The sequence below is a fragment of the Tursiops truncatus genome, chromosome 11 (genome assembly GCF_011762595.2).
Source record: "Tursiops truncatus isolate mTurTru1 chromosome 11, mTurTru1.mat.Y, whole genome shotgun sequence".
Taxonomy (NCBI): domain Eukaryota; kingdom Metazoa; phylum Chordata; class Mammalia; order Artiodactyla; family Delphinidae; genus Tursiops; species Tursiops truncatus.
Window position 1 is genome coordinate 80,873,585 of NC_047044.1, and position 16,211 is coordinate 80,889,795.

At 38.7% G+C, this 16,211-nt stretch overlaps 1 protein-coding gene across 4 annotated transcripts in view; it reads left to right on the forward strand.

The window, feature by feature from the left end:
* ITPR2 (inositol 1,4,5-trisphosphate receptor type 2) overlaps positions 1-16,211 on the forward strand; it is a 533,856-nt gene that overhangs the window by 111,965 nt on the left and 405,680 nt on the right. For all 4 annotated transcript variants that reach the window (XR_012324486.1, XM_019936326.3, XM_033866983.2 and 1 more), the window contains exons 6-9: positions 1,348-1,446; positions 1,715-1,798; positions 2,094-2,240; positions 6,391-6,486. Coding sequence is in view for 3 of the 4 variants with exons in the window: in XM_019936326.3 (XP_019791885.2) it covers positions 1,348-1,446; positions 1,715-1,798; positions 2,094-2,240; positions 6,391-6,486 (426 nt within the window). In the remaining variant the exon portion in view is untranslated. The remainder of the gene's footprint in view (positions 1-1,347; positions 1,447-1,714; positions 1,799-2,093; positions 2,241-6,390; positions 6,487-16,211) is intronic.

A 16,211-nucleotide genomic window follows, 5' to 3' on the forward strand; every position in this document is an offset into this window, starting at 1 on the left:
TAACTACAGTAATAAGTCTTCTAGCAGAACCTAACAACAAAAGTAACTTGAATAACTATAAAATAACTGTTCGTTATTATCATTAAGAAAGCACAACTTCATTTCCCCACAATTTGAGATATGAATAAAAATACTTGAAGATTAAGCAGACATTGTTAATGATAGCATAAATAAAAAATCAACTTAGACTTACTTCTTTAGAGCACTTTTCCCATAACTGATTTTAATTTTTATCTAAAAATGAGCACGAACCTATTTGCAGGGCAGGAATAAAGATGCAGATGTAAAGAATGGACATGTACACACAGTGGGGGGAAGGGGAGGGTGGGGTGAATTGTGAGATTAGGTTTGACATAAACACACTACCATGTGTAAAATAGATAGCTAGTGGGAACCTGCTATATAGCACAGGGAGCTCAGCTCGGTGCTCTGTGATGACCTAGATGGGTGAGATGGGGGGTGGAGGGAGGGAGGTCCAAGAAGGAGGGGATATATGTATACATATAGCTGATGCACTTCATTATACAGCAGTAGATAACACAACATTGTAAAGCACCTGTACTCCAATAAGAAAAGTGAGATAAAAAAATGAGCACCAGGTTTAAGGAGCAATATTAGTGTTGGATGTTTAAGACAAAAGTGAACCATTTGCCCAAGGCCCAAACTGTAAATGTATTCCTACAGGGTCATACTGGATTCTGCATTCTCTGAATCCGGATGACATTAGAATGTTTAATAAACTTCTGAGACTATAGGGAAGATCAAATATAATAGATTTGTTTTTAATTCTGGAGATAATACAAATGTATAAGATTTCCTACTTGCACTTGAAGTGATTCTAATATTTAGGCAGATTGGTTTATTTGTGGTGGGTGCATTCACTCTTTGTATCTCCTGTATACATGGCATCAGACCTGGTGTGGAGGGATGGTGACATATTTATTGACATTAAGAAAGCTCTAACTGAAATAGGAGACCAATAAGAAAAGGATCTAGGGACTTCCCTGGCAGTCCAGTGGTTAAGACTCCACGCTTCCACTGCAAGGGTTGTGGGTTCGATCCCTGGTCGGGGAACTAAGATCCTGCATGCTGTGCGATGTGGCCCAAAAAAAAAAAAAAGTATCTATACCAGCTTTATGAATCCAGACTGATAGGCACTGTGGGACATGATTATATAATCATTTATCAGAAGATATTTTACCTCGAAGAGAAAAAGAATTAAAATGAAGGATAAATGGGTCAAATGTTAGGTCAATGACGAGGACTTCTGTGCAGTTAATTTTAGCTTCAGGTATAGCACCACAGACCCATGCACTGTCTCAATTGCAACTTATTTCTGATTCCCAGATTGTTGTTGGAGATAAAGTTGTTTTGATGCCCGTGAATGCAGGACAGCCGCTACATGCCAGCAACATAGAGCTTCTCGATAATCCAGGGTGTAAAGAGGTAAGTTCAGGAGGAAAGAAAATGAATTTGTTGATTTTCTCATGAGAGGGTAAAAAAAGTCCCATAGTTTCATTGTTTCCATAAGCATAAGCCCAGTTATGCTAGTTACTATTCCTGAGGTACATGTAGATTTCAGATGGTCCTTTGAAGATATTTTTTGACATACATACCAAAGTTGTTCTTTCTGCTCCTTCTACTAGTTGAAGTAGTAATTTCTGGTATAAAGTTGAACCTGCAGTCTTATAACTTAATGTTTCTTCATTAATAGGTGAATGCTGTTAATTGCAACACTAGCTGGAAAATTACTCTATTCATGAAATATAGTTCCTATCGAGAGGATGTACTAAAAGGGGTAAGTATGCGCTACCTAGACATTTACTGGAAGAATTGAAGGTAGTCTTACTGAGCTTCTAGATGCAAAACCTGTGTATTCACTGAGGTTTGAAGTTTAGAATGTGACTATAAACCTTAAAACTCACATTGGGTTTTCCCTCCTGTATTTGGAAACGTACATTTATGCATACTCATTAAAAGCCAAGTGTTAGCAGAAGTCCCAGAGCAACAAAACTATAGAGAGACACCCACTTCTTATGTCTATTTGTTCAAACTTTTGTTGGAAATATAGTTTTCTTGACCTGTTTTTCTAGGGTGATGTTGTTCGATTGTTTCATGCGGAACAAGAGAAGTTTCTGACTTGTGATGAATATGAGAAAAAACAGCACATTTTCCTTCGTACAACTTTGCGTCAATCAGCCACTTCTGCTACCAGTTCGAAAGCACTCTGGGAAATAGAGGTATGTAAATATTTTCTGGCTTTTAATAAATACTTATATCAATAAGACAAGGTCACTAGGCTGGCTGGTTTATTGTTATAAGCGTCATTTGTGATAGACCCATAAAACGGTAATTTTGGTGAAGCCACTTGTACCTCTTTACTGCTGTGACCAGTTTGAAATGTTGCTATACTTCCTTTATCTATCTTCTCAGGGGCATCTCTCTCTCTCTGTCATTTAATAAGGGCATATATATGATTTAGCTTTTTAAAATTCCATCGTGAAGTGTTGAATGGTACTGGGGTTGAAATGGAGTGAGGAGGACTCACTGTAAGTGAGGATCTGAAGGGCACAGTCACTGAAAAGAACCTCTGTGTCTTCTGGGGATGCCGTTTCTATTGGAGCGAGGAGACCCATAGTTAAGAATTCATCGTCCTTTAAGAGGTATTTGCTTAAGTGTGCCAATATGATAGAGTAATTAAGAAAATGTAAGATGGATTTTTCTTTAAAAGACCTTTCTGTACCAGGGAATAGATAAGATATACGTAGTTAACTGCAAACAACCTGATAAGTTCCATCTTGATTTTTTTGTTTGTTTGTTTTGCGGTACGCGGGCCTCTCACTGCTGTGGCCTCTCCCGTTGAGGAGCACAGGCTCCGGACGCGCAGGCTCAGCGGCCATGGCTCACGGGCCCAGCCGCTCCGCGGCATGTGGGATCCTCCCGGACCGCGGCACGAACCCGCGTCCCCTGCATCGGCAGGCGTCCTCCCAACCACTGCGCCACCAGGGAAGCCCCGATAAGTTCCATCTTGATTTAATGGAAATCCAGACCCTACAGCAGTGGTTCTCAACCATTTCAAATTCATCACACCTCTTTTACAGCATATATTTTGTTATCCTTCCTTTATGTATGAAAATGAAAGTCATATTTAATATTATTTTATAGTCTCATGATTAAAAGTTAATAAAATGCCCAAATTCTAATATAAAGGAGAAACAAAAGAAAAATAATTTATATAAAACAATATGTATTTCAACATGTAAGTACCTACTTTAGAAGACAAAATATTTATATCTATCTTCGATGGATACATTTGGATTTGAGAGAAGTAGAAGAAGAGGATCAGAAGACATTCTGTACAAGTACAGGAAAATGAAAGAGCAGAGGTAGATGTGTGCCATCGCATAATATCTAGTATTAGGTGAGGTAATAACAGAATAGACTTATTTGTATGTGATTTAAAAAAAAATCGCTATAATTGAAACAGGGATAATGAGGCAAATTCCAAACTATTGAAACAGAGAAAGTGAGGAAGTATCATGTTTATGCAAATGAGCTGAGCCTTAATTATAAATGAAGCGTCAAAATAATTCTCTAAGTTATGACATGGTTTAGAATAGAGATGAAATAGCACGAAAGCATAGCTTTTATCTTGAAACCCCACTCATGTTGAGGCATACTTTCAGTCTCTAGCATTCAGAAGAGACCATATCCTTCAGTATATTTGGAGACCATATCCTTCAATAAGTGAAGGGAATTGAGAAGGTCTGGGGAAAACAGCCACCACCCAAACTACATGATATTCTTCCCAGGAGCCTACCCCACAACTTCTCTTATCAGGGTAAGAGAAAGATAACAGGCAACTAGAAGATAAATACATAATTAAAATACACATTTCCTTATCACTGTGCTTCCAAAATTTTCAAAATATAGGGATAGCAATAATGTGAAAGATTATTTTAAAACTTTATTAGCAAAATACAGTGATGAAAAAGTCAGATAGCAACTTCCCTACACAGTGAGTTCCCTGCATTTCACGTGTCTCTGTCTATTTAATGTTTGGTTCTAAGTCTGTTAAAAGGAGTTTTGAATCTCTCCTCATATATTTACCATTAGTTTTATAGCTTTTGCTGTAATTGCACCTCTGCACTGAAATCCTTTCCAACAAAATGTGTGGTTGGAAATGCTGCGTCCCATTGAGCAGTCCGAATGGAGAGAGTGAATAGATTATTCAGTAATTCTGAGACAATGTCTTGGATTCATGTAAGCTTCCTTCTCCATAGTGGATTTCTCTAAAATTATTCGCCTTTTCATGTAACTTGATGTAAAAGCTTTCTAGTATGATTTCACGTTAAAGCATTACCAGTTTATATTTGTGGTAGGTTTATTTCTGCAATACTATGGGACGTTTCTGTATTGTGTGCTGCATCAGCCAGGCTTCAGTCAGGAAGCCTGAGCATCAGGTGTTTCAAGCAGAGAGGTATTTAATACAGGAAATGAGGTTTCAACGTTGTTGGAAGGACTGGGTGGGAGAAAGTGGGGCGGGGAATGTGGTCTTATCTGAAGATCTGGCAGTGCCAGAAGCCACTTCTCCCTGTGGGAGCCTGCACAAGACAGCTGCCACCACCTTTACTGGAGCCCTAAGAGGATCCTCTCTTTCACTTTCCTCTGCTTCCCACCCCTGTGCTACAGGGGAGCACTTTGAAGGGCAGGGATGCTCCCGAGTGTCGTACACAATATCTAGCCTATGCCGAGCTCTCCTGTGAATTGCAGGATATTTAATGTCTTGGCTACTGCCCATTCGTGCCACTAGCATCCCTCCAAAATCATTGTGATAAATGAAAACACCCTCCCTTCCCTATCTGCAAATTGTCCATAAATGAAAACACCCTCCCTTCCCTATCTGCAAATTGTCCCCTAGGGAGCTGTGCTACTGTTGCTAGACCCGATAGTGGATAGGACAGGAGTTCTTAGTCTGTGATTCACGGTGAGCTTCAAGTTACTTGTTAACCTCTAGCAGTGGTATACAAAAGGTGTGTGTGCGTATGTGTGTATGTGAGACAACCACTAGATATGATCAGATTTTTAAAGATATCTGTGCCTCTCGCAAAGGAGTAAGAGTTCAAACATTGACAAGGTCACAGTAGCTGGTGGGATTAGCAAAGGATTGGTGGTAGAAGGTCGATGTGAGAACTGAGCTTTGAAGGATGGGCAGGTGTTTGGCTACAGGGGGAGCATTTTTGTAAGACTTCACCCACTTTGAAGTATTTTCATCATTACCTCATTAAGCTTTTGGAGTAGCAGAAGACATAGGAGCTAGAGTCTAGCAAAAGGCATTAGAAAGTCCTGTACGTTAGCACCCAGAATTTGATGCTGGGGTTGGAGGCAAACAGTATGAACGAGATGGAGGCAAAGAGTATTAATCTGTTGGAGAATAGTGGGAACTTATCTGAGCACTCTAATATGTGTTATGATATTTAATCTTCACAACAATCCTATGAATTAAACCCACTTGGTACATGAAGAAGCAGGCTTGAAGATGTTACTTGCTGTGATCATACCGTAGTAACTGGTGGAGCTGGGACTCATAAACAGTCGTCTCTGGACTGCAAAACCTGAGCTTTGCTACAACACTGAGCCACCTGTCGTAAGTGACAGTTGCAGACCCACTTTCATTCTCAGTGAGCCTAGTGGCTTAGCATCTGGGGCAAGACAGGTTTCTAGGACAGGTATCAAAGGACATGGTGTTAGTAAACAGGCAACACATGGAAAGGGCCAGGAAGTAAGTTAATCCAGACCTCCAGGCCTTGGCGTTTATGGTTCTCTCTGTCTGGAATGATCTCTTCCAATCTCTCTGCATGACTGTCTCATTCTCATCCACCAGAGTGCCCATGCTGATTGCAGTATCGATGGAAAGTAGCCTACTCTAGGTACCCAATCATGCGCTCTATTTAGTTCCTCCTGGCACTTGCCAAATCTTATTCATTGAAAGCTCTGGTCTTATTCATTACTGCGGTCCCTACTGCCTAGAAGAGTACCTGACACATGGTACGCAACAGATTCATTCATAATCTGTTGAATGAATGAATAACAAATGTGGGGAAACCCCACAGTATTTACAGTTTTGGCCCGGGAAACATGTCTTTTGAAGTAAGGCATCTGTATTTGCAGCTGTGAGGTGTGAGAGTCATGCAAGCCCAGTGAGTTAACTGTGTAATTACGCATTTATGGGGAATTTTGTTTTTCTGCCACATTGTCCTCCTGAAACGTATATTAGATCTGACAAGTTTAGCATGAACAGGTGGGCACCCCATGTAAACTGTTGGCATTTGCTGGCCAGGAACATGCATGTCTTTTAGCCATTATTTTTGTTTCTCTTTTTGTCTGTAGGTAGTTCATCATGACCCATGCCGTGGAGGTGCAGGACAGTGGAATAGCTTGTTCAGGTTTAAACATCTTGCAACCGGGAACTATTTAGCTGCAGAGGTAAGATTAATGGATATAGTGCTGTTAAATCTCTGATTCTCAAATAGTGGAACAGGCAATACAGAAGATGTTGTATTTGAAGAAACAGTTATTATGCACATTTCATTACTGCCTGTCGTGTTTTGGATTGGCATGTCAGTTGTTCTCAAAATGTAAATATTAGTTAACACCTTAAAATAATCTTTGTCTCGAAAATGAAAACAGCAGCAGCCACCACAACAGAACTGTGTGGTTAGTTTGCTCTGAGGGCATCTAAGGGGGTATCTGATTTGCATCTGTGTGGGATGCGTCCTGAGATTTGCTGTTTAGCTTCACTCTTTCAGAATGTCTGCGTTGGAGCCGTGATCAGCGCATAGTCGATGTGGTGTAGTCTAGATAGTTTCTGGTTGATCTTCTGTGGCTGTTCTTTTACTGGTGGGTGGCTTTCATTGTTCAAACCATTGGAGAGGAAAGGGTTTTTTCCTTGAGATACTGCACTGTCCTAAAACTGTCAATAAAAATGGTAAAAACTTAGAAGGGTCTTTTCTTTCTCCACTGAATGCATGTTGACAATCAGAATGAAGGGTAGGTAGATAGAGTAGTACAGGTGTTTTAGCAATGATTTAATTAAAGTTTGGTTATCTGGTTTAAAACTAATTTTGAAAATATTTATTTTTTTAATTTAGTTTTTCTTAAATCTTTTTTGTAATTGAAGTATAGTTGATTTACAATATTGTGTTAGTATCACGTGTACAGCAAAATTATTCAGTTGTACATACATATATATATATGTATCTACTTATATTCTTTTTTCAGTTCTTTTCCATTGTAGATTATTATAAGATATTGAATATAGTTCCCTGTGCTATACAGTAAATCCTGTTGTTTATCTATTTTATATATGGTAGTGTATGGAAAATATGTTTTCAGATGTATGAAAATGTCCATTCATTCTACTCTCCTCAACTCTGTTTTTCAATTTAGAGTTTCTTTTGGGATTCTAAACCAGAATTTGGTGTTGGAATTTGTAGTATTACTAAAAATTTGTATAAACGTGCTGACCCCAGTCTAAGCTGGAACCCAACCCTGTTACTATCTCCATCGTGTTAATCTGTGATGATTTTCTTTATAGTACTTCCCACAATCTCACTTATCGTAAATTTTATTTTTTTTGGTAACATCACCACTGTGTTTCCAGCACCTGTGACAGTGCCTGGTGCTTCGAAAGCATTTGGTAAATAATTTTTGAATGAATGAATATGAAGAAGCTATTCAGGCTTCTCTAAGCTTAGAGAAGGGGAAGAAGAAAATTTCGGGATTTGTATCTGGTAGGCATTCGGAGCCATATTTGGGCAAATGAATCTCTCTAAACTCCCATTTCCTCTTCTGGAAAATGGGGATAATTGCAACATTTGTATAATGAGACTATTAAGAGAATGAAACGAGGTGAAGTGCTTGGCATCACGTGTGACCACGGTAAGCATCTAAGAAGGGACGCCGGCATGATTAATTTCATAATATGATAAGTAGAGCTTGTTCTTACTTTTATAAATATCTGACTCAATTTTAATGAGTCTGCTTGACTGAATGAAATAGAGCTTCGCAATCTGTGGGCTGTTTGTACCATAAATGTTTTGAAGTAACTGTTTTGGAAAAGTAACCCTTTGAAAAATGAAGCAGTAAGGTAAGAGAATCTTGTCTAAAATAAGAATTAGAAAAGTCTACTAGATGTCCTATAAAAGACTAGAAATTAGGATTAAAATTCTTTTGGTGATAGGGAGGCACTCAAGAGCAACACACCTTTGGTAGAGGGGGCCAGGGAGGTACAAGGAAGGGCAGCTGCTTGGTGGACGAGTAAGGCAGTTGGGGAAGAGTGGGAAGCGTGTTCAGGCAATGAGGAAGAGGAGGTGTGTGGCATCTTACATTTCCTAGGGATAATTCATGTATCACACGTAAGATGTGTGTGAGGTTAGAAGTGGTACTAGAAGATGGGAAGGGAGTGCTGGGGCCAGAAATGTAGGGCAGCTGTTTTTTTTCTGGCCATGGATATTAAGCCAAGGAGAGTGGATTTTTTTTTTTTTTTTTTTTTTGCGGTACGTGGGCCTCTCACTGTTGTGGCCTCTCCCGTTGCGGAGCACAGGCTCCGGACGTGCAGGCCCAGCGGCCATGGCTCACGGGCCCAGCCGCTCCACGGTACATGGGATCTTCCCGGACCGGGTCACGAACCTGCGTCCCCTGCATCGGCAGGCGTACTCTCAACCACTGCGCCACCGGGGAAGCCCCAAGGAGAATGGATTTTATGTGTAACTTAAAGAGCAGTGTTCTAAATAATTTGTGTTCAAAGCAGACCACTCCAGAGTGGCACTGTCCAATGTGGTAGTCACCAGCCACACACTGGTTATTTAAATTAAACTTAATATTCTTAAAATTAAGTAAAGTTAGAAAGACTGGCAGCCTGAGAAGTCATATAAGCAACTGGAAAATCAAATGGGCTGAGTCACAGATGCCAGGCAAGGGAAGATAAGTGTTTCATCGAGGGGGGATGCTACCTAAAAGGTCAGGAACAAAATGTCTTTACAATATTTGGCAAGAACGGGGTCATCTGTGACTTCACTGAGAGCACTTTTAATGGAAACCGGAATGCATGGGGTGGGGAAAGGGATGAGGAAGTCAGGAAGCAGAAAGAAGTGCCGACTGAGTTTTCGTATAATGACTGCGAAGGGGGAGAAATATTAATAAAAGGAGAGTAAGAGTCCAATTAGACAGACTTCTATGAAGTAGTTTTAGAAAAAGTAAGGTGGATGAGTTGTTTTTATATTAAAGGGAAGGGCCTATCACAGGGCAGGATTTGATGGTGTCTTTTCCACTCTCAGCACACCGATTTATAATTTAATGTGCTTGAGGCACCCCTGGTAAATTGGATGATGTAATTCTTGAATTGCCTTTGAGTTTATGGTGTTTATATTGGCCAGTGTGGCAAAGAGGGCCTAGAGTAGTGGGAAGAAAAGTCCCAGGTAGACCGCTCACAATCTCTCTGCTTTTAAGCAAATAGTTAACCTCTCTGAATTTCAGTTCCCTTGTGTGTAAAAAAGGTGATAATATATATTACATGGGATTTTTTTGGAATTAAAGAATATCTTGTGAATTTTCAGCACCTTGTACGTAAAAGGTATTCAGTAAGTTCCTTCACTTCCACTGGGATGAAGGAGACAGAAATTATGCAGTAGTGTTTATTATTATAAAATTTATTTTTATTATTTTTATTTTCCAGAACTGACATTTCTTTGTCAATCAGATAACTTAATGGGGAAAAAAGCTGAGAGGCTCACCACTGGCTACCTTGTGCCTAGAACAGTGTCTGATGTTTAATTTACATTCAGTAAATATTAGATAGTCTAATGAATGAATCATAGAGACAATGAGGTACACATCCAATCATTTCACTTTACAGAAAAGGAAACCCAGACTCAAAGAGGTGATTTATTTTGTCTGAAGTTAAAAAACAAGATTAATGATAGTATCCAGGCTGAATGCTACACTTACTTCATCCGTACCAGTGGTTCTCAGCTGAGGGTGATCTTGTCCCCAGGGGATATTTGGCAATGTCTGGAGACATTTTTATTGTCACTGTTGGGGAGAGGTGGCCACTGGCATCTAGTGGGTAGAGGCTAGGGATGCAGCTAAACACCCTACAATGTGCAGGACACACCCCACAACAAAGAATTATCTGGCCCCAAATGCCAATAGTGCCAATGTTGAGAAACCCTGATCTCCGTTATACTGAAATTACACGACCTTTTATTGACAGTCTACTAGGTGGAAGCACTACTTTGTTATTGTGGAAAAAACAAAGATGACTAACATTTTGTCCTTGTTCTTTAAGAATTTGCAATCTAGAGGAGAATTAGATTAACTCATCACTAGGACGTCTCTTTTGCAATTGTTTCCAGCATACATAAACATCTGAGATAACTGGTTTTGTGTAATGTTTACATTATTAACATCTATAGAAGACCATGATAAATCTCAGAGTAAGTTTAAAGGGTGCAACCTTAAGTGTAAGCATATGTGAGAAAAAACACCTAAAAGTTTTACTTATACTTGCTTAACATGATATTCTATTTAACCAGTACTTACTGGGTGGCTAAGTTATTCAGAAAAATGTAATAAGCTTATTGTTTGTTTAGAAATGAAGGGAAACTAACTAAGTAAAATTAGACCATTCATATGATGAAGATTCTGTAGTCTAACTATAGAGACAAAGCACATAAATTGCAAGCTATTCAAGAATAGCACCATATTTTGTGTGTGTATATGTGTGTGAATTGTGGAAAACATCTAGCAATTAGGACAGTGATATAACACTGTTTAGATTTTATTCTCTAAGTTACTAAAGTGAACCGACATTTAGAAATGGACCCTTATTCAATTTGAATATCTCCAACAGTATTGTTTTAGGGAATTCAAGGTTTATTTTTGAGTAATATGCAGTGCTAGAAACTCATGGACAAAACGTGGAACAAAGTATTTAATTATGAATTAGGTAATCAGGGCATTTGTGGCTGCATCAGATAATGCATTACAGTACTGTATTATTAGGCTGTCTTCCTATAATGTCAGTTTCTGTGGGCCATACAAGAAATTAGGTGACATGAGGGGAAAGTAAACAGTCATGTCTTTTTGCTTTTAATATACAGGACAGTTTTGCTTTTAATGTCAGCACACTCAGTGCCATTTTGCTATAGATCTTTTTCTTGTATCACCTTATTGGTTCAGGAGAGTTCACAACCATGTCTGTGGGGCAGAAAGTAAATTGATCATATTTTGAATAGGATAATATGGGAGCCTTAGTAAATAGTTCTTCTACAGCCATGGAGAGAATGATAAATCAAATATCATAACTTCTGATCTGCTGCATTTTCTTTCTTTGGATATTATTAAAGCAATAACTTTTGATGATCCTTTCCAAAACAAGATGGAGGGACTAGTGCAAAATAATTTTGTTAAAGGTTTTATAATTGCCCTTTTAAAGACTGCTAGCTTATTTGTTTGTAGATAGTCCGGACTTCCACCAGATGGCAGTAAACACTTATTTCCTAACTATACAGTAGTCTTCGGCTTTAATTAATTAGGTAAAAACTTTGTACTCAAGAACCTGTACCTTAGCATAGAATCTTATGCATATTAGGGCTGTAGTTTTAAATATCCCAATGTTTAGTTCTCTATCAAATGTACCAGCCATAGTATATGAAAAATGACTCTCTCACTCTCTTTCTCTCTCTCTCTCTATATATATACACACACATATATCACACACATATATACATACATGTACAATATTTATATATAATAGAGGAATATGCATACCAGACCCTATACACATGTATAAATATATATCAAAATAGAAATGATGCCTGGCACATATAAGCATCCAGTAAAGGTTATTTTTCCCTTCTTTTCTTTTCTAGACCTAACAGCATAATAGGTTGGCTCTGAAATGCCTGGTCATTCGAAAGAGGAACATATAATTATTTAGAAACCCACATGTGATGGTTTTATAACTTCAACGGTATATATAATAAAAATTGATCAAAAGACTTTTCATTATAAAAAAGTAACTTTTTTTTTTTTACGAAAATGAACAAAAATTATGGATTTACAACTTGTGGTCTGCTTCTTGCTGTTGTTAGAGGGACAGTTGCAGCTGTCTTTAATTTGATAGGTGGTACAGCCATGACTTTCTCTCTCTAGGTGTTCATGATATCACTCTCTCTCTCTGCCGCTTTTCTATTCTGACTTAGTCACACTCTCTACCTGACTTCATTCTGGTCCTCTTTGGCCTCTTAAATGAGGACTCCCTTCAGAGCTTAGTGGTGGCTGTTAGCTCTTTCTCTTCTCTGTCACTCACTCCCGTGGCTGCAGTGGGTCGTGACTTCGATCTCGGGTATCCCACTGCCATTGAAACTCAATAATCATATCTAAGATGGAACTGTTTTCCCACAGAGAGTGAATTTTCTTAGCTCTGGGTTAAAAACTTGGGAGTCACGATAAACGTGTTTTTCTCTCTCAGTTTATGCATTCAGGTTCTCCTGACTCTGTCTCTGCAAAATCTTTTGCATCTGCTTTTTCCTTTCCATTTCAGCATTGATATCGTTGGGGCTCTGCCACCTCTTACGTGAACCCCACACTTGGTTACTTTGCTTCTTTCATCATCTGTCTCTGTCTCCTACTACTTATGGCCAAGTGAGGATTTCTAATGCACTGTTTCTGCAGACATTTTCCCAGTGATATTCAAAATCTTTCTGAAGATGCAAACCCTTTAGCCTGTGGCAAAAAGCCCCGTTGGCCCGGCCTCTTCCTACCTTGGATCACACCAGTACTCGTTATGGAGGTGGGAGGGAAGTTATATGCTATCAGAACTAGAAGATGTAGCTTTGGAGCCCTCAGACCTGTGCTTCTGAATAACCCTGCCGCTCGCCAGCAGTGTGACTTTGCATGGGGTACTTCACTTGATGCCTCCTCTGGAAAATGGGGCTAAGGGTCCCTTCTAATAGGGTAATTGTATGGGGAAATGAATGAACTTTAAAAGCATATAAAAAGTATTCCGTAAATGACATTTATGGGTCTTCTCTCATCAAGGCTCATTTTCTCACCTATTTGGCATTGGCGCCGCCTGCACTGCCTGTCCTCTTTACCCCCTCTTCCTTCTTCTTCTTTTTTTGCAGTTTTAGTTTTTATTTTCTTTTTTAACTTTTATTTTATATTGGAGTGCAGCTGATTTACAATGTTGTGTTAGTTTCAGGTGTACAGCAAAGTGCTTTAGTTATACATATACATATACCTATTCTTTTTCAGATTGTTTTCCCATATAGGTTATTACAGAGTATTGAGCAGAGTTCCCTGTGCTATCCAGTAGGTCCTTGTTGAGAATCAATTTTATATAGATAATCTTTCCTTCTCTCCCAGTTATATTGAATAATTCTACCTATCCTTCAAGGCTTTGCTCATATGCTCCCTTTTCCATGAATAATTCTTCAATAAATTTGCCCACCACAGATCCCTCCTTCTGCTGACCTATATTATTTATAAATTATGCATTCCTGTCTTATATCTCTTGTCACATTCTATTTTGTATTACCGCTAACTGTATTTATGTCTTCTCTTCCCTCCTAGATTGTAAGGTCTTGTGGTCAGGGGCCATATTCTCTTTGTCTTTGCTAAAATACCGTATGCCACCATGCTTTGTCCATTATAGATGTTCTATTAATATTTATTGAGTAAATGATTGAGTAGCATATTAGATCTCTCTCTCTCCAATGCCAGATTTATAACTTATTTTTTAACATAAGGAAATGTTTCCTTTAAAGCCCTAAAAGATTCAGGAACCTCCACATCACTATGTCTTTTTTCTCCCATCTTTAGAAATGTATTTTTTGGATTCATCCTTAGTCTAATTACTTAATTACTGTGGTTATTATGGTTAGAGTAGGAAATCAGCAGTATAATTGAAACATATATTAAAGTGTATATTTACTTGGCCTTTGGTTAATTTTGGTGAATTTACGTAGCCATAGATTTGTTTGGGTGCTTCCTCTTCCTCTTTCTCCTTCCTCGTCTTCCTGTTCTTCTCCTCCTTCTCATTATTATTATTATCACTTTAATGAATTTACTGAAGCAATAATCTTATTTATTTTTTAATGTTTTTTTAAAAAATTTATCTATTTGGCTGTGTCAGGTCTTAGTTGCGGCACGCGGGATCCTTCATTTTGGTGCCCAGGCTTCTCTCTAGTTGTGGCCCGCGGGCTTAGTTGCCCCGCAGCACTTGGGATCTTAGTTCCCCGACCAGGGATCGAACCCACGTCCCCGGCATTGGAAGGCGGATTCTTAACCACTGGACCACGAGGGAAGTCCCTGAAATAATAATTTTATATAAAAAAGGCCACATTGCAGCCTGTGAGACACAAGATGAGGCGAAATCTAACTGATCGGCACCGTCTTTAGTATTGTTGCCAAAGACATGAATATATAAAATTTAATGACATGTAATTAGTATGATTAGGATTTAGTCATAGGCTTTTCTCTTTTACAGATGAGGACCCTGAGTTCCATGGAGGTTAGGCGACCTTTCCTAAGGCCCATGGCATTTCCTTCCAGACCAGAGTCTGGAATCTGGTTCCACACACATCCCTCAGGAACTGAACTGGGTGATCCTAAGAGGGTGAAATGTGTGAAGACAACTTTAGAAAGTAACATTGTCTTTAAGGTAGAATATGACCTATGTCTTAAGGGGCATACATGACTCCTGTTTGACTTAGGTATGTTAATTCCTGTTTCTGTACACATTTTAGTTACGGATATGTCATGGCTTCCAGCATGAAGTTAATATACTTTACAGTCTTTAACCAACTAGTCTAAATGCTTACTGAATGAAAGCTTTGACCATAGATATATCCTGGTTAAACATGTTACATATCTTTTGAATATAATTTAGCTATAATTTTAGTATGTATCTTTTAATTTAAAAAGAAAAGTCTGAATTCTTCGAACTGAAAACAAAAGAACATAACACAGTGATCCTTTTTTTTTTTTTTAAAGTCATTTTATTTTATTTTTATTTGGCTACACCACATGGCATGTGGGAATCCTAGTTCCCCGACAAGGGATCGAACCTGGGCCCTGGCAGTGAAAGCGCCAATTCCTAACCAGTGGACCGCCAGGGAATTCCCTGAAACAGTGACCCTTGACTAAAAGAGCTAAATAAACCCCTTCTGTGCACTATGCTGACCTTTCATTACTACTGAGTAAAAGTGTGTCTTTTTGAGTTTGATTAATCAGTAGACAGGAGGCCAGTTAAGTCACTGTCTTTTTACTTTCTACCTTTCACTGTTGGATTCCAAAAGCAGGAATAATACTGTTTTGGGACTGATTCGTTTATTCATAATTCAAGGGAATTTAAGGAGCCTGAGGTATGCATCTCCATAGAAAAATAAAATTCAGCCTCAGATCTCCCCAATTGCTGGCCTAGCACCAACAAGCAACTTGTAACTGGATTCCTGTTTTATCATCCCTCCCCCACCCCCATTGTCTGTCTGCTCTGAAAATTGAAAGACTGCTGTCCAGTGGCTCTTGGACTTGGTTCTGCCTTCCAGCCACTCCTCTCCCACTCACTTTCTGATCTGTTTAACTATTTGTTTAACCACAGTTTAGTTTTGTCTGTTCTTAGATTTCCTATAAATGGAGTCATACCATGTCTGGCTTCTTTCACTTTAAAATCGAGATGTAATTGACATATAACATTGTATTAGTTTCAGGTGTACAACATAATGACTTGAGATATATATATATGACATATATCTATATTGACATGATTACCACAGTAAATCTTGATAACATCCATCACCACACATAGTTATAAATTTTTTTTCTTGTGATGAGAACTTTTAAGATCTACTCTCTTAGCAACTTTCAGATATGCAATTCAGTATTATTAAATGTAGTCACCGTGCGCCATCACATTACCAGGACTTATTTTCTTATAACTGGAAGTTTGTGCCTTTTGACCCCCTTCCCCGATCTCTTCCACTCCCACCCCTGCCTCTGGTAACCACAAATCTGATCTCTGTTTCTATAAGTTCGTTTTCTGTTTGTTTGTTTGTTTTAGATTCCACATATAACTGAGATCATACAGTATTTGCCTATCTCTGACTGACTTATTTCACTTAACATGATGCCCTCAAGGTCGATCC